The following is a 21,499-nucleotide window of genomic DNA, read 5'->3' as shown; positions in this document are numbered from 1 at the left end:
TGAACAGTGTTCAGTGCCATGGACAACTCCTCAGATAATGAAGCAGTCCATGCCCGCATGCTGCAAGACCTGGACGACATTCAGGCTTGGGCTGATAAGTGGCAGGGAACATTCACAGCACACAAGTGCCAGGCAATGACTATCTCTAACAAGCGAGAGTCTAACCACCGCCCCATGACATTCAACTGCATTACCATCACCGAATCCCCCACCTTCAACATCCTGGGGGGGTCACCATTGACCAGAAACTTAACTGGACTAGCCACATAAATACTGTGGCAACAAAAGCAGGTCAGAGGCTAGGTATTCTGTGGTGAGTGTCTCACCTCCTGACTCCCCAAAGCCTTCCACAAGGCACAAGTCAGGAGTGTGATGGAATACTCTCCACTTGCCTGGATGAATGCAGCTCCAACAACACTCAAGATACTCGACACCATCCAGGACAAAGCAGCCCGTTTGATTGGCGCCCCATCCACCACCTTAAACATCACTCCCTCCACCACTGATGTACCGTGGCTGCAGTGTGTACCATCTACAAGATGCACTGCAGCAACTCGCCAAGGCTTCTTCGGCAGCACCTCCCAAACCCGCAACCTCTTCCACCTAGAAGGACAAGGGCAGCAGGCGCATGGGAACACCACCACCTCCAAGTTCCCTTCCAAGTCACACATCCTCCTGACTTGGAAATATATCGCCGTTCCTTCATCGTCGCTGGGTCAAAATCCTGGAACTCCCTCCCTAACAGCACTATGGGAGTACCTTCACCACACGGACTGCAGCGGTTCAAGAAGTTGGCTCACCACCACCTTCTCAAGGGCAATTAGGGATGGGCAATGAATGCTGGCCTTACCAGCAATGCCCACATCCCATAAACGAATAAAAATAAATACTTTTGGGCTTAAATTCTAACATTACTATAATCCTGTCAAATTGCAGTTTTATTATAATTAGCATACATCAGTAACTCCCAACAATATACTTTGTTAAATAGACAATACCTACCATTAAACAGCATATCCACAGGCCCATTGAAACAGTGCCCAAACAATATAGGAAGATCAAAGGATACAGGTTACAATGGCAAATCTGCAGGCCATGGAGTGGTTGGCTGCACATGCATAGTAGGCTAAGGTAGAAAGCCCAGGAATAGCATCTGGAGCACAGGACACAGGCAAAATGATTGTCTCAGGATTCTGAAGTGCAGACAAGCCTCTGAAAGGAAACTTTAACGGAGATGTTCCAAAGCACAAGTGGAACTTGCAGTAAGTTTTTTTTTAATTCATACATTAGGAACCTTTTTTCTGTACTTGTACACTTCAGTTACTGAGAAAGTGGTCCAGAGTTTTTCTAAATGTGATTTAATTGTTTTCCTTTTATAGTTTCTTTCCCGACTGATCATTTTTGATGTTTTTGTACCCACTTGCTGATTGGACTGATCAGTTGTGATTGACTGATCTATGGTTCACAGATCCTGTTTGTGAATTAGGTGCAAGTGTGAACTATGCATATTGGGTGTGATCCAGAGGTATGATGGATACAAGTGTGTGCACATGTTGGACATAAGACGACAACATCTGTCTGTTAGATTTAGATGAAATAGTTGGTCATTTGGAGGATTCAGTTCTTAATTTCATACATTAGAAGCCTGCAATGTATCCTCAAACTACACAGTGCTGGTGCTGATGTGCAGTAATTACTCTGTGTTATAAGATGTATGTGCACCATTAGACTGTGTTTTTTGGATTAATGTGCTAGTAATTACAATATAGGTAATTTGTTTGAATCCTAATTGTTGAACATATTGCCAGCGCAGATTTGATGGGCCAAATGGCTTCCCTCTGTGCTGTACTATTCTATGATATGAACCAGGAGATTGTGGTTTAGTATGGACTTGTGATTTTTAGTAACGCAATTACATTCACTTTACAGTTCAGACTTTGACATCGAATCTAACCAAATAACGTTTTTTTTTATTTCTCTAGGTTTCTGTGAAGATTTCTGTAATTGTTCTTCATTATGGCTACACTTGCAATGACTCTTGTCTGTCGACATGGTAGGGTTGTGGCTGATAAAGCACTGAATCTCAGACATCTCCAGCAGGAGCCCTGTCTCTCTCATCCATTTTCTACCATTAACACTAAAATGAACTGGGCAGCTGTTGAAAGAACTACGCAGTTGCCAAATTGGGACAACTTTGGCATTTGGTTAGATGACCCGGTTATTCTGCCACTTCCAACAGCAGATCTTCAGTGTAAAGAGAAGATTGCCAATATTGGTTGTGCAAGCCAGATTGGAAAAAGAAGGGAGAATGAAGATCGTTTCCGTATCACTAAACTTTCTGATGGGTTGTTCTGCTTTGCTGTCTTTGATGGGCATGGAGGGATTGATGCTGTGGAGTTTTGTTCCCACTACATTAGACACTATATTCAGTAAGTGTTTGACTACTTCCTAACGATACTTGAATTTTAAACCAACTTGAGTGCAACTGGTAAAATTTATTTTTATTTTTAGGCGAAACTTACAAATAGAAGCAGATTTGGAAAATGTCTTGTTGAAATCTTTTCTGCAAATAGATAGTGACTTCATGCAAAATGTTTATGGCTTGGGGGAAGGTGAGTTGCAAAGTTCTAGTACTTTATTTTACCAGTTACTAAAACCTGGAGTGTGGCATATGTTGCAACAAATGCAATGAGTTTTGTTTTGTGAGTGAATATTTCGAATGCTGTTAAATTTCCAACGTATTGTCGCTTGTTTGCTTCTGTGGATTTCCAAAGCACTTTAAAATGAAAAATAAAAACTTGAAGTGTATTGGCACTCCAGTTTGTGAGCCTCAGATTAGACTCCTCTTTTCTCTTTTTCTCTCCAAGTCTGAGTTCCTTATCGCAACATTGGAGCGGTACTAAGCAGAGAACAGATGACTCATTGCAAAGGAAGCTCCCCTGGGCTACCTTTGTATTCCTTTTTCTACTACCCTCTGTCCCCCCAGTAATCTTTTGTAATTGGTATACGCCACCTTCCTCTCTCTCCAGTCCTAACTGTTGAAAACCTATGTTATATATCTCTTCCTTGATGCTGTTTAGTGCTTCCAAGTGATCCTTATTCATCTGTTTCATGAAGTAAATGAAGCTTTCGACATAATGACTCATTAATTCAAGCATGTGTTAATTGGGGGGGGGGGTGAATTTAACAACCCCCAGCCCACCCCCCACCAGTGGAAACCGGGCAGAGGGGCAGTTAAAATGGAGCAGGAGACTTGCCCGTTGTCCTTGCGGATTCTACATGAACAAATACAAGCCATGTCCCATGTCGTTGAATCATACCCACTAACTAAACTATCTGATGGCCTATGTGCGTTACATGCTGGTGATGACAATGGTCTAAGGTGGCTAGAATTATATGCCAACTCTGCATGCGCTAAATAAATATCTCCAGTTACTGATTGTGAGCAGTACCATTGTAGAGAGCAGTCAATTTAAATTCCATTCAGCAAACTTTGTTTTGAAATTGACAATGAAATTCACTTTTTATAGGATTTGTTTATTCTGATAAGTATTATGGATCTAGGGAATGCAGTTTTGAACTGGATTAATAATTTAGATGTGAATCTCTTGATATTTGGCTTGGAAGTCACTCAAATATCAGTCCCAGTTTATATGGCAGTGTGATGACCATGCCAGCAGGTTGCAACTGTCACTGCATGTCTGTTTGATGACATGACTGATTATTTTGCCTTTTAAGCATACAGGTAGACTATCCTTTATCCGAAAACCTCGGGACCAGCCGTGTTTCGGTTTTCGGAGAATTTCGGATTTCGGAAGGTGGGTCGGCGGGGGTCCGCGGGGGGGTCGGCGGGGGGTCGTGTGCACGACCCCCCGCCGACCCCCGCCGACCCCCCCCGCCGGCGCCGACCCCCCCGCGGACCCCCGCGGACCCCGACCCCCGCCGACTTACGGTTGGGGGCGTCGGGGCCGGCGGGGGTCGGCGGGGGGGTCGGCGGGGGGTCGTGGGCACGACTTACGCTGACGCTCAGCGTAAGTCGGCGGGGGTCGGGGTCGGCGGGGGTCCGCGGGGGGGTCGGCGGGGGTCGGGGCGGGGGGGGGTCCGCGGGGGGCGGGGCCGGGGGGGTCGGCGGGGGGGTTGGCGGGGGTCGGGGCCGGCGGGGGTCCGCGGCGGGGTCGGCGGGGGTCGGGGCCCGCGGGGGTCCGCGGGGGGTCGTGCGCACGACTTACGCTGGACTTACGCTGAACGAAAAAACCTTCGGTTTTTAGAGGGTTTCGGTTTTCGGAAGTTCGGATAAAGGGTAGTCTACCTGTATTAAATAGTAAATATGTAGTTTGTGACGTGAGCAATGAAATCTGGATTTTCCTTTGGTTGCTGCCAAGGCTAAAGCTGGTTACAGGGAATGGTGCCACTTAGAACAGACGAAGAGTTCTGGGACGAGGATTCAATGAAGATGTGAGGAGAATAACTGAGCGATGTTGCAGCAAGGAAGCTTTAAGTTGGACAAGGTGCTTGTTGGTGAGACAAAGATGGTCTACTGGCAGTGATCATACATTTGAAGCGGAGGAAATTATGAAATCCAGGCAGTGTAGCGATATTTAGAGAAATGCACAGTTATCACCAGTCTCTCTCATACCTAAACTTGGTGTCGTATTTGACCCCGAGATGAGCTTCTGACCACATATCTGCTCCATCACCAAGACAGCCTACTTCTGCCTCTGTAACATCGCCCGACTCCACCCCTGCCTCGGCTCATTCACTGCTGAAACCCCCATCCATGCCTTTGTTACCTCTAGAATGGACTATTCCAACGCACTCCTGGCCGGTCTCCCATCTTCCACCCTACACAAACTTGAGTTCATCCAAAACTCTGCTGCCTGTATCCTAACTCGCACCAAGTCTCGTTCACCCATCACCCCTGTGCTGGCTGACCTACATTGGCTCCCAGTCCAGCAACGCCTCAATTTTAAAATTCTCATCCTTGATTTCAAATCCCTCTATGGCCTCGCCCCTCCCTACCTCTGTAACGTCCTCCAGCCCTACAACCCTCCCGAGATCACTGAGCTTCTCGAATTCTGACCTCTTGCGCCTATTCATGGCTGAACTTCTACATCAACTCCATTTTGAGGATGAAGGAGCTAAAGTGGGGAGTTGAAGGGACATGGCACATGCCTTTTTATTTAGTTCTCAGTTGTCACTTGCTACCATGTTGGAGGGTTTTTGTCTTGCTTTGCCTTTCACAATCTTTATTTTCATGTTGTTCTGCTTTAATGGCTTTCATTGCTTCACTCATCTTATGTATCATATGCCAGTTTTCAGAAAATTGCTTGATGTCCATTTAACCCATTAACAGCCTCTCTGACAGGCATCAGCATTCCTGACTCTTGACTCCAACCTGTCCTCTTCCCTATCCTTTTTTTTTAGGATCCTTATCTTTCAGTTTGAAGAAAGTGTCTCTCTTTAGATGTTGATGGGCCTGCTATGCATTTGCAATTTTGTGCTACTGGCACTCGGTGACCACTGGTAATATCTGAAACATTTCAATACAAGAACCCTGTTAAAAGGGCAAATTCGTTGGCTGGAACAGGGTTTCTCTGATATAATGAGCTCATTTCCATCATTCAAGCTCTCTTGATGCAAGCAGTTGTGATACTTGGCATATGCCCTCCTGTAACTAATTTTGGCCTCAATCTGTTATCAAATTCATAAAAACCTTTTAGTTAAAGAGTAAAGCCTTAACTTGCTCATCAGGATTGCTTCTGCTTGTTTAACTGTACAGATAGATAACTTGGTCTGATTTGTAATGTGCCAAGAACAAAATTATTCATATCCACTTTCAAAAGAAATATATTGCTCTAATATATACAGCATGGAATGTAGAAGCACATGAATGGTTTGTTAGCATTTTGTTGCCGTTTTTAAACGAGCTGTGCCTGGCTTCCTTTTGGTTTGTTACTGCTTTTATATTTTAACCTAGGTGAAGGAGTCCAGCCATTCCTTGTCTGGGCTACTGAAGACTGCGAATGTTTATAAACATTGCCATGTAAACTCTTCGTGAGTTTATACTTCTTTCTATGTTGAGCACTTGTGTTTAGATTGCCTTGTATTTCTACAAATGGGGGCAATTACATTTTAGTAAGTTATTTCAGTTGGTTTCAAAACTATTACTGTTGGCTTAAACATGCACACTAATAGGATCCACTGTGTAAGCATATGGATGAGCAATAACATTAACACAGCTTTTTGTTTTGAGGCAGTTAGCTTTCAACAGTGGGGAATTATTATGAAAATTATCACTACAACCGAACTGCATTGATTATTATTAAAAACTCGTAACATCAGCTGGGCTACGGTTATGGAAGGTAAATGTTGATAATGAACTGCTCTGTGAACAGTGAAAGTAAGTGCACATGGACACTCGTGCAAATGTACATTCACATAAATCAAAACTTGTACTATACATATATCAAGTTGAACACTTTTTTCTTGTGCCTTCTAATGGCTATAGTAGAGTACTAAATGTGTCATGAACCTAATGTTAATTAATTATTCATTGTAAATATTGTAAGCTTGCTGTAATACAGTTTCTTGAGTATAAGGGAACCCCTAATGCATTACAGATTTATAGAGGAGTTTAGCACCAACTTATTTTAACAATAGAAACTTTTCTTATTACTTTTATACTGAAATTAATAGAAACTTTTATTTTGTACTTGGATTAAGCTAAGTAGTGGTACAGGTGAGAATAATTAGCCTAAAAGCTATGTGGAAATATTTAATTACCCTGCTAATTCTCCAGTCATAGTTCTTGACTTTTGAAGACTTTAAATTTACATGCTCTTCTAAATCAATTCTAAGTCTATTCTCTTGTGATAGGAGAGACACAAGGCATTTTTAATTGGGTCGTTTAAACATTGTTGGACAATAGTAAACTGGTTTACTAGTTTTAGTCATATCCTTTTTATCCCTTCCAGGAACACTGCTAAGATCAGGAACAACAGCAACTGTGGCTTTGTTGAAGAATGAAACTCGGCTTGTAGTTGCAAGTGTTGGAGATAGTCCAGCTATTCTTTGTCGTGAAGGAAAAGCTGAACAATTAACTGAAGATCACACCCCAAGAAGGAGCGATGAAAAGAAAAGGTAATTATACTCTGAGTACATCTTCAAAATACAAGTATAATAAGCTCGCTCGAGTGGCCCATTTAAGAATAGACATTAATGCAATAGAGTGTACACTGTAGATTCACCAGGACGATACCTGGGATGGGAAACTGTTGACTTTTTTTGATACTAGGAATGTTTCCACCGGAGCAAAGAAGGCTAAGGAGATTTAATGAGGGGTTTTTGGAATTGTGAAGCGTTTTGATGTAGTATGACCTCTGGTTGGGAGTCAGTGACCAGGGTCAATTCAAAATCATCACAGAGTGAGGAGAAAGGTTAGGATAAATTTCTTCGTGTTGGAGCAGGGAGTGTTTGAAGTAGAGACCATTGTACCTTTAAGAGAAAATTGGATACATATTTGAAGCAGGAGTTGTTACAGGACTATGGGGAGAAAGCAGAGCATTTGGGGCCAGGCTTCGATTGCTGGAGCAAAGAGCTGGCACAGACACAATGGGATGAATGGCCTCCTGTGTTGTAAACTTCTACTGTTCTAAATAGGGCAATAGTTGTATAAATGTCACTTGTAGGATGCGGAGGAATGCAAGAAATGCATGACAAGGCCACTCGTAGTCAGTGTGTATGTATAAATATTGTCTAGCTTTCACAAAATTGGTGCTGAATAGTAAAAATTACATAAATATACCTTATTTTTGAGATTAAGTTGGTTGGAAATTGTATCATTTGAATTTTTAAGATTGGATACTCGTAATCCTTTTAATATATATATAAAGGATTAAAGAGTGTGGCGGTTTCATAGATTGGAATAGTGCCGGAGACCCATACGTGAACGGTCGATTGGCTATGACCCGTAGCATTGGGGATATGGATCTCAAACCTTTTGGAGTAACTGCTCAACCAGAAGTCAACACAGTGGAGGTAAAATATCTTTTAACTTTATCTGTGGTCTCTTGCATTTTTCTTTTCAAAAGCATTTGAGTCCTAACAATAGTTTTCTTAACATCTTTACTAGTTGCAACATACAAAAGACTGTTTCCTGATCCTGACTACTGATGGAGTTAGTGGAATTATGGAGTCACAAGAAGTGTGTGATATTGTGAAAAAATGCCAAAATCCAGCGGAAGCTGCTGCTGTTGTAAATGAGCAGGCAAGAAAATATATCTGATTAAAAATCTTAATTCTGCATGCACAACCTAACTTCCTCTTACTGTCAGCTTTTTAACATTATAAATTCCACTGCCCATATTTATAATGGAATTTGCCTTTGTAAACTTGTCACAATTTGTAATTTATAATGGAAACCAGTTTCTGAACTTTTTATGCCAGTGCGGATGTCGTCGCAGTTTTCCGGTAACTTTGATTTCAAAGTTAAAATTTTGTTTATTTTAAGATTTTATGAATATTTAATCTTCCCCCCCTTTAGTTATTAAACTTCTAATTTCCTATCCTACCGGTAGTACTCTGACTGCTCCCACATCATGTCAGCTGTGGTTGCATTCTCACCTGCTACTGCTCCCCAGCCAGCCACAGGCAAGTTCCCTGCCCCAACAAATGTCCCAGTCTGCTGTTCTCCCTACTGGTGTGTGCGCCCATGCTTTCCACTTCTGACTAGCTGTTTCTTTTCTTCTCCTGTGACCTTTGAGTCATTGCTTCTCCAATCTGTTGATCACTTGGTTTATGGTCTGTTCTGGAGCCATTGATTGCCACCACAAATGTTCTCCATACCTCTCCTGGTCCATGCATTTTCTCTAGGTAGGGAAACCTCTAAACTCCACAGGTCCATTTAATTATAATGGCCCGAGTGACAATCGCTGCCAATTGAAGGAGTTCAAAATACCTTATACAGCCTTATTAGAAATTAATGCTGCTTATTTTGTAATTCCATCTTCCCTCTCCCCTTGGTAAGAACTAGCAAAAAGAAAAATGCATAACAATGTTGTTAAGGACAATCAAACTCCTCCCCTCTTTTTCCCCTCTTTCCCTGGTTCTCCTGAAAACTACATGTGTTCTTGACTCCCCATGTGCAATGTAATATGGGTGCAGATATATAAAATATAATGTATTAAAATGCTTGCATCTGTGTACACTTGCTGTCAACTTTTCCATTTTTAATAAATTTCTACATCCACATGTATCATGGAAACTGCCTATGTCACAATGTAACCCCTCCCATCATACACTTGGTCTAGTAGCCTGCTATAAATTAATATTCTCTTCCGTCCACTTCAGTAGACTATTAAAAAAACATTTTTTAATGTAACTTTCAGGCCTTGCAGTATGGAACCCAAGACAATGTAACCACCATGGTTGTGCCTTTTGGTGCATGGGGAAAATACAATACTTCACTCGCTCATTCAAGTTTTGGAAGAATGATGGTGGCAAACTCCAGATGGAGCTAAGTGCTACCCTGATGTTGGAAAACACCATAATCTAGTCTGGCTCTACTTTTGTAAACTATGACATTGTATTTATTTACAGGAAACTTTGTGCTATCCGGCACCCATGGGACCGAACTACTGCCGTTTTTTTAAAAGCTCCGGATAGACCAGCGTCAATGTTACCAGATAGGAGCTTTTCATCGCAGTATCTGACCACAAACACCGTTGCTCAGCAACAGCTTGTAAACACTCGGCCCAGTAGCTTGGAAGCGTCTCTGAAGCTGTTGCTAAGCGACAAAGATGCTTTCCAGAGCCTGCCTGTGAAAAGAATGCTAGGAGAAAAAAAAACCTAACCAAAACAGCTGCTGATTTCTGCCGTTAGATCAAAGTTGCCGGACATTCAACTTCCGGATAGCTCAAAGTTTCCTGTACAACAACTGTTGTAGTTTTAGATTTTTGTTAAGCCTGTTACCGTTAACTGATGGACTACAAGTTGAAATTCTAATTGCAGAAGAAAGAATATATTTCAGATTCCCAGCATCTGCAGTATTTTGCTTTTGTAAAGAATGTAATGTATTGTGTTCCTCTCTCTGGATTGCTTGTCAACTTGTAAATAATGGTATTGATGTTCAGCATCGGTTACTTCTCTTTATACTGGGCATCAGATTATGTTGTAGAGATATTGGCATACTTTGCTACAATTCACTCTGGGAAATTTAAGCCCTGATCACTATTTTTTCACTCAACTGCTGAGAATTGCCTTTGCCAAAGTTGACTTGTAACTGTAGCTCAGCATCCATCTAATGGTAATGAGACAATGGCCCAGATTTTCCTGTCAAAATAGCGGTGAGGTTAATGGTGATCGCCATTATTTATGCGCAAATGGTACAGCAATTTCAGGCGAGGGGCAGATGCGTAGTTAAAAACAAATATCCAAAAGTTGCACTCCAAGATTCCAAGTTCAAATATCCGCTGTTAGCTTTGCGAAAATGGCATCTTGCTGACTGGCATATCATGAAATGCACTGAATGGTGTGAAGCTGCTGAATTTGCGCGATAGATACAAACTAAACTCATCATAGAAATTTAAGTCTTGTCCATTACAGTCTAAGTACCCTTTTAATGATGTGATAGGTGTTAATTACAGCCAAACAACCTCTCTGGCACTGCAAAATATTTAATTACAATTCCTTCAGGTTTTAATTGTTGGAGATTTAAAAAAAATTAAATTTACATTTTTTTTTCTTTACCTCATTAGATGCCCTGTTACAGCCAAATTTGACCCAATGAAAATGTACATATTGGACTTCGTTTACAAAAATTAAATGTTGAAATTTCATATTAATGGAGGGTATTGTTGGTGTTCTGTGCACTCGGTATACTCAACAGGAAAGCTGTTGTTTTTGTATCTGTCCAAGTGTATGTAATGTTTTCCTGTGTCCATTTGTGTTCCTCTTCATGAAATGGCTCTGCATGGATGGAGTGAATGAGAAATTAAGACTTTTCTGTCTCATTCAGTAAGCAAATTGTTGTTTAAACACATAGTGGGTAAATTTTCTCAGGGCTTCTCCTCCTGCTCCATAACCGGAATTGCTCGATAATTAAGACCAAGGTCCATCGAGTTCACCTTCGACTATCCTGGTAGTTACATGATACAATGATGATGGAGTTGTTGACTAATCATCTCTGTCAATTATTCTGCAATTATGACTGACTTTGGGAAGACTCCAGTGATGGAGAGCTTTGGGAACCATAGCTCCAAAGTTACCTCCCAAGCATGCTACATTAACACACATGTCTCAAATTACTCACATACTGTATCCCAAAATGTTATTTTCTGAAAGCAATCTTATCTAATTTGCATTTGAATGAATCAATACTAGCTGCGTCCACCGTCTCCCTAGGGCGTCTGTTGCACAGACTGATCATTCACTGACTGAAATTTTGTTTTCTGCAGATCATTTGTGAATTTATACCCCTTTAAGCACAGGCTGTGTCCTCTGGTTCTGCTGTTTTGGACAATGTGAAATAGCATGCCACAGTCTACATTTATCTAGTCCCTTTTACAATCCTAAGAACAGCAATCTTATCACCTCTCAACCTTCTCTTTTCCAATGAGAACATGACCAATTTGCATAAATGCTCCGAATAATCTAATCCAACCCCTCAACCATTCTGGTTGCTGTCTTCTGTATCCTTTCAATAGCTGCTATATCCAGACCTGTACACCGTATTCTTAGTGCGGTCATAGAGTCATAGAGTTTTACAGCACAGAAAGAGGCCCTTCAGTCCATCGTGTCTGCGCCGCCCATCCATCCCTGTCCAGTCTAATCCTATTTTCCAGCATTTGGTCCATAGCCTTGTATGCAATGGCATTTCAAGTGCTCATCCAAATGCTTCTTGAATGTTGTGAGGGTTCCTGCCTCTACCACCCTTTCAGGCAGTGAGTTCCAGATTCCAACCACCCTCTGGGTGAAAAAGTTCCTCCTCAAATCCCCTCTAAATTTCCTGCCCCTTACCCAGAATCTATGCCCCCTTGTTATTGACCCCCCTACTAAGGGGAAAAGTTCCTCTTTATCTACCCTATCTATGCCCCTCATCATTTTGTATACCTCAATCAGGTCCCCCCTCAGCCTTCTTTGCTCCAAGGAAAACAACCCCATCCTGTTTAGTCTTTCTTCATAGCTGAGGCGCTCCATCCCAGTTAACATCCTGGTGAATCTTCTCTGCACCCTCTCCAAAGCAATCACATCCTTCCTATAGTGAGGCGACCAGAACTGCACACAGTACTCCAGCTGTGGCCTCACCAGCGTTTTGTACAGCTCCATCATAACCTCCCTGCTCTTGCCTTCATTAGCCGAGGCATAGAATATAAGTATCCCATATGCCTTTTTAACCACCTTATCTACCTGTTCCGCTGCCTTCAGGGATCTATGTACATGTACACCAAGGTCCCTCTGACCCTCTGTACTTCCTAGGGTCCTACCACTCATTGTGTATTCCCTTGCCTTATTTGTCTGTCCAAAATGCATCACCTCGCACTTTTCAGGGTTAAATTCCATTTGCCACTTTTCCGCCCATCTGACCAACCCGTTTATATCGTCCTGTAGCCTGAGGCTTTCCTCCTCGCAATTTACCACCCCACCAATTTTCGTGTCATCTGTGAACTTACTGATCATACCTTTTACATTCTCATCCAAATCATTTATGTAGATCACAAACAACAAGGGACCCAGCACCGATCCCTGAGGTACCCCACTGGGTATGTCGGACCAAGTGACAGGATTACTTTCGAAGGATAACTTCAGTGGAAACATTGTTTATGCGTAAATGGGGGTTTCCACTGAAGTTGCCGCTGTGGAGTGGAAGAACTCCTGAGCAAATTCACCCCAATGTCTGAGGGTACTGGCGAGAATGATTATTCCAGCTAGTCTGTGGCGAGGTATATTAAAGCTGATCTGGAGTGATCCTTGTTTACTTCTATTCAACTTGTCTTGACCTGTCTGCAATGAACTGTGATATGCTTCTTTAAAATATTTTGAATTGGGAAATCTTTTCCTTTTTTGTAAAAATAAAAGCCCCAAGCCCCATGAGACTCATCTATTGTTATTTTTGTACAACATATTTCTGCAATAGGAAAGGGATGGTCAATAACATACTTACCCATTCAGCTTTTCTGTCTCCTTGGAGTTAGTTTTGACTTAATTGCTAATATGTTTTGCATTCTACTATATAATTATTGTTTTCTGAACAATTTCTGCTTCAGTTCATATTTTGTACAGCATAATTACAGTTGTTCACTATGCACACTTGCAAATTAAATTGTGAATGCAAATTAATCGGTCCCTCATCTGGCTGAAGGCAAGTTGTTCAGTTAAATAAACATTCTCTTCAAAATTGTGGGTCTTTTTAAGCTGTGTCTTAAATATTGATTCAGCAGGTTAAATTTATGCGTGAAATTGCACATGTAGCAAAGACAACAAGAATGCATATTTGTGCATGAGCTACAATTTTTTGTATGTCCTGTTGTGAAGCTAATTTTCTTAATTTTTGAATATCCAACAGCTCCTTCTCCATTTCTTTATTGGGGCCTTTTATCACTCATTGGCCCAGATTTTACAGGGCCGATCTTGGTGTGCGCACAGCGTATGCTGTCGTAAGTCCTCAGAATGGCCCCGCAAGTTCCGGCATGCGCGAAAATCCGGAACTTGCGATCTGTTAAGTTTCTCCTTGACAGATCGTCTGCATGTGCCCCAAAAACACTTTCGCTGGAGCAAACTACTAGCCAGCGAATGCCCACGAAACCCTTGCGCCTGGTAAACGCAGGCATAGGGCATGCTTTTACCAGCATAAGGGTTAAAATAAATGTTAAAATTAAAAAAAATTAAAACATACAAAAACATTTAAAATTAGTTCATGTAAATTTTGGGTCAGATTAAAATGTTTTTATTAAAAAATTAAATTTTTATTTTAAATGCTTAAAGGGAATTTTAATTAATGTTGAACGTGGGAACATTTATTTTTATTAGAATTGTGTTCATTATTTATTTGGGGATTCCTCATTAGCTTATGCGAAATCCCATTTTTTAATTGGTTGGCCTGGCCCACGTGATCCCAGGGACGCTTCTGAACTGCCCGGGATCCGTGGGCCTTTACGCAGATGTATGCCTGCAGCCCCAGGACCCAAAGCTTCAGAGCCACCAGGTACTTTTGTATTTTTTTTCTGGCTGCACATATACTCCGGAGGGACGCCTCCGACCACAAATTCAGGGCCACTGTTTTTGATACTGTGTGCAGAATTCAATTTTGTGGCATTTGTTCACATCACAAGATAATTACAGATGAGGAATGACATTCAGTTCAATTTAGTCCATTCCTCTACAATAAGCCCAAAGTCCCCTTGTTGCAGCATCCAATTGGTTCTTAAATAATTCCAGGATTTTTGCCTCCAATGTTCTACTCAGTAGTCCATTCTATGGCCGGAATTTTCTGGGGTCCGTGCGGTGCGATTGGAGGCGGGTCGTATGGGGAATTTGAAAAATCTAGCAGTGAGTCGGGAACCTGCCGTCATCCTGCCCCCCCGTCTTTCTCTCGGGCGCGTTTGCCGGCGCAGCAGTGACCCGAACGGCAGAGGTGGGCGAGCTAATTTAAATCATTATTAGGTACTTGAGTCTTTTTCACTCTACTTTTCAAATTTCACTGGCTGATCACGGGAATCATGCAGCTCGGGAACCACGTCTGTCAACCTGAGGCAGAGGTTGAGTGGCCATTGATCCAGCTGATTAGTGCACAGCATAGAAAGTACAAATAGAAAGTACAATTAAAAAGTCCAACCTCACAACTGATCACTTTCCTCAGGCAGAAGCTTTTGCTGACTGGATTGCCAACACAGATTTAGCTTTCTACAGGCTGCAAATGTTTCCAGCTAAGTCGCCATCCAGTCTCACTTCATAGGTTCTAACAATCACCTCATTGACAGATTGCTTCTATCATCTCTACTTGATCTGCCATCTATTCCATCAGCTTGGGTGCCGTTTATACTGTCTCACCTTGGTCCTCAGAATCAGACTACAATGAGCCCCAGCACCAGGTACACCAGCAGCACCAACAACACCACCACCAACCTTCTCCTCAACCACCTGATGCTGAACAAGACAGAGGGCATCAGCGCAGGGCTGCACCATGCCGGAGGTGATACCCAGGGTATACAGGCAGAGAATGAGCTTCCTTAAAATGACTGAGCAGCTGTGCCAAAGGAGGCTCAGGCTATCATGCCAGGTCGTCACACACATTTGCACATTGCTGGAGCAAGACCTGCAGCCAGAGGAGTGGGTGGACATGCCTTACAACAGCTATTTGTATTTATATAGCGCCTTTTACGTAGTAAAACTTCCCAAGGCACTGCACAGGACTAGTTTAAGACACAAAATTTGACACGAGCCACATAAGGATAAATTAGGGCAGGTGATCAAAAGCTTGGTCAAAGAGATAGGTTTTAAGGAGCGTCTTAAAGGAGGGTAGAGGTAGCGAGGCGGAGAGGTTTAGGCAGGGAATTCCAGAGCTATGGGCCCAGGCAACAGAAGGCATGGCCACCAAAGGTTTAGCAATTATAATCAGGGAAGCTCAAGAGGGCAGAATTAGAGGAGTGCAGGTATCTCGGGGGGGCGGTTGTGGGGTTGAAGGAGATTACAGAGCTAGGAAGGGGCAAGGCCATGGAGGAATTTGAAAACAAGGATGAGAATTTTGAAATCAAGCGCTGCTTAACTAGGAGCTAATGTAGGTCAGCAAGCACAGAGATGATTGGCGAACGGGACTTGGTGCGAGTTGGAACACGGGCAGCCGCGTTTTGGATGACCAAGTTTACATGGGTGGAATGTGGGAGGCCAGCCAGGAGTGCATTGGAATAGTCAAGTCCAGAGGTAACAAAGGCATGGTTGAGGGTTTCAGTAGCGGATGAGCTGAGGCAAGGGTGGAGACAGGCGATGTTACGATCTTATGGCTGTCAAAGGCACCAGTGCCCTCAACTTCTTCGCCTCAGGCTCCTGCCAGGGATCTGCAGCAGACATTTGCGGCATCTCACAGTCGGCCACCCACAGATGCATCACACAGGTCACCGATGCCCTCTTTGACAAGTCAGCCAATTATATCAATTTTGCCACTGATGAAGCCAGTGTTACTGAACATGCGCTCGGCTTTGCCGCTATGGCTGGCTTCTCATGGGTGCAGGGCGGCATCGACTGCACACATGGCCATCAGGGCACCCCATCATCACCAAGAAGTCTTTGTCAACCGCAAGGGCTTCCACTCCTTCAATGTGCAGCTTGTCTGCAACCATAGTAAGATCATCATGCGTGTGTGCGCCAAATTCCCTGGCAGCTGCCATGTTTCTTTCGCCCTGTGCCAGTCCACCTTCCCTCAGCTCTTTGCTCCTCCAAACAGACTTTCCGGCTGGCTGCTTGGAGACGAGGGCTATCCACTGAAGATGTGGCTCGTGACACCCTTGAGGCCCAGGAGAGATATACTGAAAGCAACATTTCCACCAGATGTGTCAGAGCAGACAATAGGCATGCTAAATATGTGCTTCAGATGCCTTGACAGATCTGGAGGAGCCCTTCAATACGCACCAGCCAGGGTCTCCAGAATTGTCATGGTCTGCTGTGCCCTGCACAACACAGCGCAACAGCGAGGATTAGCACTGCATAAGGATCAAGGCACTAACCCCACAGCCTCTACAGAGGAGGAGGAGCAGGAGGAAGCTGCAGTCCAGATCCCACCAGCGGCCGAGCACATTGCTGCCTGGGAGGCCAGGGATGGGCTCATCATGGTCAGATTTAATTAACTTTATGCATTACACCCAAATGCTTGCCACTTGCTGCACCAGGTTTGCACCACCCCACAATAACACCATAAAGCATCCCTACAATGACCAAGCCATTACTTTCACGCTGACCACCATTGCCGGAGGTAACATTATGTCTCACCATTCACTGCAACTTACTAAGCCACTTCCAAATGTGCACACAAATTTGTCCATGACCGGAAAGTGGTGAAAATGAAGATTTTTATGTGTGACATTACAGTAACGGAAACTTTACTCAATCATTTAACAAAACACCCAAGTGGATACCCTTGTGAATCAACTTGTGTTTCATCTTTCTCCTACGTGTACATCTACGAGGTGCTACCTCTGTGGCTTCAGTGGAGGTAGAGGCAGCCTGCTTACTTCCCTGCTGTGTCTGCTTAGATGCTTTTGGTGGACGTCCCCTGGGTTTTGGAGCCTGTGATGGCCCCGCCAAAGTCTGCTCCTCCTGCAACAGTGCAGGGGCAGACTCGGCCATTGCTGTCCGAGGAGGCATCTGGGGCTCTGACTGAGGGGGTGGCAATGGGGGAGAAGTGTAAGTGCTTTGAGAGGAGCCCCTACTTCCATGTCCCCTCTCACCATCATCCCCCTCATGGGCCACCCGCACTTCCCTGCTAGCAAGGAGCTGGAGAGCACCTTGCTGCACATCAGTGGGTCCATGAGGATCCACATCTATGTTGACATCCCTCCTAGACAGGAGGTTTATGAGCATCTGCCATCTATTCTCCATAGAGACCATGTGCTCCTGTGAGTGGCATATTAGATGTTTCATGCAGGTGGCCATCCTTTCCATGGAAGTGCCCACAGTTGCCATCGCTGCGACAGTGGTGCTCATGTTGGAGATGGACTTCTCCATTCTCTGAACATTTGCAGACATCGCGGTCGCAAAACCTGTCAAAGCCTCCTGCACTTCTTAATGCACCTTCAAGAACACCCTCTTTCTCGATGGCCCCCGAGGCTCAGCGTCTGCATGCAACTGAGCAGAGCTGGGAGCATCCTGTGCCCTCCAACAAGGAGTCTCTACTGCTGTTCATGTCTCCACCATCTGCTCTTGCTCACTTGTGAATTGTGAGACACCAGGTGGCAACACTATCTCGCGAGGGACTCACTGAGCTGCAAGTATCTGCGCTGGTGCTGGGTGCGCTTATGTCTGGTGACGGTGCACCTTCAGAGGCTGGAGGCTCCTCTGAGGAGTTGTCTTCCTCTTCCTCCTGGACAGTGGCTGGGGCGGGGGGGGGTGGGGTGGAGGGGTCCCTTGATGGACCTGTGGGAGAGTAAAGAGATGAGTTAGATATATCATATGAAGAATGGTGCAGATACCATTGTGCACATGATGACCATTCAGTGGCTGCTGACATCAGTTCCTGTATGCTGAGATGTCCCCCTCTCTCCATCTCCCACCTCCAGCTGCTTGGCAACTCCAGAAACTTCCAAGGCAGTCTCCTTTGCTGATGTTAGGGTCGCCAATGATGGCGTTCCACCTCCGGTTCTGTCCCTCTCCCTCTTATTGTGGGCTCTCTTTTCCTGCAAAGAGGGAAAGAGAAGGTTGAGTGAGAGTGATGGAGTGAGTGTAAGGAATAGATGGGTTACATCTTTAGAGGGTGACTGTGATGGAATGGGATGCCAAAGCCAAGTGGCCTCCTTGTGTGTTAGTTGGTATGATTGCATTAGGATAAGGGTCACTGTGAGAGGTGGCTAGTGTGATGGGGATGTGATAATGTAGATAGAGAGGGATGGATGGACGTGCAAGGTATGTTGGTGTGAGTAAGGATGTGCAGCAGGAGTAGGGTAGGGAAGGCAGAGGGACCTTGTTGTGCATGTACATAGATCCCTGAAGGCACCAGGACTGGTAGATAAGGTGGTTAAAAAGGTATATGGGATACTTGCCTTCATTAGCCATAGGATATAAGAGCAGGGAGGTTATGTTGGAGCTGTACAAAACGCTAGTTAGGCCACAGCTGGAATACTGTGTGCAGTTCTGGTCACCACACTATAGGAAGGATGTGATTGCATTGGAGAGGGTGCAGAGGAGATTCACCAGGATGTTACCTGGGCTGGAGCGCTTCAGCTATGAAGAGAGACTGGACAGGCTGGGGTTGTTTTCCTTAGAGCAGAGAAGGCTGAGGGGGGACCTGATTGAGGTGTACAAAACTATGAGGGGCATAGATAGGGTCGATAGAAAGGAACTTTTCCCCTTAGTAGAGGGGTCAGTAACCAGGGGGCACAGTTTCAAGATAAGGGGCAGGAGGTTTAGCAGGGATTTGAGGAAAAGCTTTTTCACCCAGAGGGTGGTTGGAATCTGGAACTCACTGCCTGAAAGGGTGGTAGAGGCAGGAACCCTCACAACATTCAAGAAGTATTTAGATGAGCACTTGAAACGCCATAGCATACAAGGCTACGGACCAAGTGCTGGAAAATGGGATTAGAATAGACAGGGCTTGATGGTCGGCATTGACATGATGGGCCGAAGGGCCTCTTTCTGTGCTGTATAACTCTATGACTCTATGACTATCTATGATGGGGATGTGATGAGAAGCACAGCAGGTTGAAGTTGAGTGTGGCTTTGTACTCACCTTTCCTGATCTAATGAGATCATGGAAACATTTCCGGCACTGCACCCAGGTTCTCCTGACCACATCCCTGCTGTTTACCTCCTCTGCTATTTGGAGCTAGGCTCTTCTGGTCTCCTGGGGAGGTCTCTTCTGCCCATTAAGGAGTCATCGGAGAACCTGGGTGCAGCCCTCTGTCTCAGTGCAGTCATATTTGGCACTCTTTCCAGCAGTCCCAATGTGCAGTGTGCTGCCGGCACACTCCTAGATGAGCCTTCAAATGCAATGTGGCCATGGCCCCTTTAAATATCCCAGCTGAAAACGCATAATCGCGAACGTGTTCAGACCTGCACCATTTAATTGGGCCGGGTAACACGCAGAGCGGCCTTAATAGGCCCCATTAATGCAAAGTCGCTCTGAGGAGTGGCATGGGATGAAGAACGGGATTGTGACCCGCCATAGCGACCACCTGCACCCGACCCACCCAGGTACGGAAAATTCCAGCCTATGCTTTGATCACACTGTAGAATTTCTTGATATCAGTCCTAAATTTGCCTTTTACTAGTTTTAACCTGTGGCCCTTTGTCCTACGCTCTCAAAGTAATTTTCCAGAATTTTGCATTTAGTTTACAATCTTTGCACTACTTCCATTGATTGAATGTCTCCCTCGTGTCTTGACCCTAACTGGAGACAGTACTTCAGCTGTGGTCTGACCAGAACACTCTACATAAAGTTTGACAAAAAGCAAAAAAACTGCCAATGCTGGAAATCTGAAACAAGCAGGAAATGGTGGAAGCATCAAGTCAGTTAGGGTTTGTGGAGAGTGCAGATTAGCTAATGTTTCCAGTGTAGACCCTTCATCAGAGCTTTAGGGGTGAAGTTGGACATGGGCAGGATCGCAAAACAGGCTGTATAGCATCGGTCACTAGTTATACGCCCGGCCGATGTTTATTCACTTCAACAGAAATGTCTATCGGGCGTGATGTGTAATGAGCAGCAAAAGCGATTCCGCCTTTTGTGTCCCTGCCCATGTCCAATTTTACCCCAGTAATGTTTAATCATGACTTTCTCTGCCTTGTACTCTACTGCTTTTGGCTTATAGTTCAACATTCTACTGGCTTTGTGACTACTGTTCTGCATTGGTTGGATTTATTATTTTGTCTCCCCATGTGCAGCACTTTGGCCATGATTTCGCCTACCAAGGTGGACTAAGCCCGGTTGAGTTAGCTTCTGGATGGCGACCCCGCTCCCAGTTCCATCCTGCTGTGTAAGAAGAATTTTGCATTGATTGGGCTCGTTAAGCCCGCCCTGTGAGGTTCCCGTCCAAATTAAAGGAAGCGGGTCTGACGACATCATTTGATGACGCGTCATCAGCCGGCTTCCTTAAAGGGACCATGTCCAAATTGATTTTGACAGTTTTGAAGTTAGTGTTCTACAGCATTGAGGTGCTGCAAACGTTGACAAGCACTGCACAAAGGCACAGGGCTGCACCCAGGCTCTCCCATGACTCCCTCCATATGCTTATGGAGGGAGTCACAGCACGCAGGGAGGTTCTCTTCCCTTCCAATAGGCGGAAGACATCTCCCTAGTAGACCAATGCAGCCTGGTTGCACATTGCCCAGGAAGACACAAGCAGGGATGTCATCAGGAGGACCAGGCTGCAGTGGCGCAAACCTTTCAATGATCTCAGTAGATCACGAAACATTACTGCAAAGCCACACTCAACCTCATCCTGCTGTGCCACTCATCACATCCCCATCACTCTGCCTTCCCTACCCTACTCCTGCACATCTTTACTCACACCAACTTACCTTGCACCTCCACCCATCCCTCTCTATCTATATTAGCACTTTCCCATCTCACTAGCCACCCCTTACACTCATTTTCACCCTACTGCAAGCAACCCAACTAATAACACACAAGGGTAGTGTAATGTATATACCTTTAAGGGGGGAACTATGTTTTACAGCTCATGTATACTGCAGTACCGGCAGTGACCACACCTGTATATAGCACTGAGTAGTAATCTGTACAGATCAGTTGCAGTGTGAGGCACGTTGAGTAAACACCTGTTGTACCGTTCTCCGCAGTCTG

The 21,499-nt window shown here is 44.4% G+C and overlaps 1 protein-coding gene across 1 annotated transcript; it reads left to right on the top strand.

Moving 5' to 3' along the window:
- Nucleotides 1-2,016: 2,016 nt before the first annotated feature.
- On the top strand, nucleotides 2,017-10,905 carry LOC147113705 (protein phosphatase Mn(2+)-dependent 1K-like). Its single transcript, XM_085995022.1, has 6 exons — nucleotides 2,017-2,429; nucleotides 2,512-2,612; nucleotides 6,975-7,140; nucleotides 7,893-8,037; nucleotides 8,132-8,266; nucleotides 9,387-10,905. The coding sequence occupies exons 1-6, from the start codon at nucleotides 2,017-2,019 to the stop codon at nucleotides 9,516-9,518; spliced, it is 1,092 nt and encodes a 363-aa protein (XP_085851148.1). The 3' UTR covers nucleotides 9,519-10,905.
- The last annotated feature ends 10,594 nt before the right edge of the window (nucleotides 10,906-21,499 follow it).

The sequence above is a fragment of the Somniosus microcephalus genome, chromosome 8 (assembly GCF_052327205.1).
Source record: "Somniosus microcephalus isolate GS21.2 chromosome 8, FLI_Smic_1.0, whole genome shotgun sequence".
Classification (NCBI taxonomy): Eukaryota; Metazoa; Chordata; class Chondrichthyes; order Squaliformes; family Somniosidae; genus Somniosus; species Somniosus microcephalus.
The sequence above is the reverse complement of the archived record's forward strand: the minus strand, read 5'-3'. Positions and strand labels throughout refer to the sequence as shown.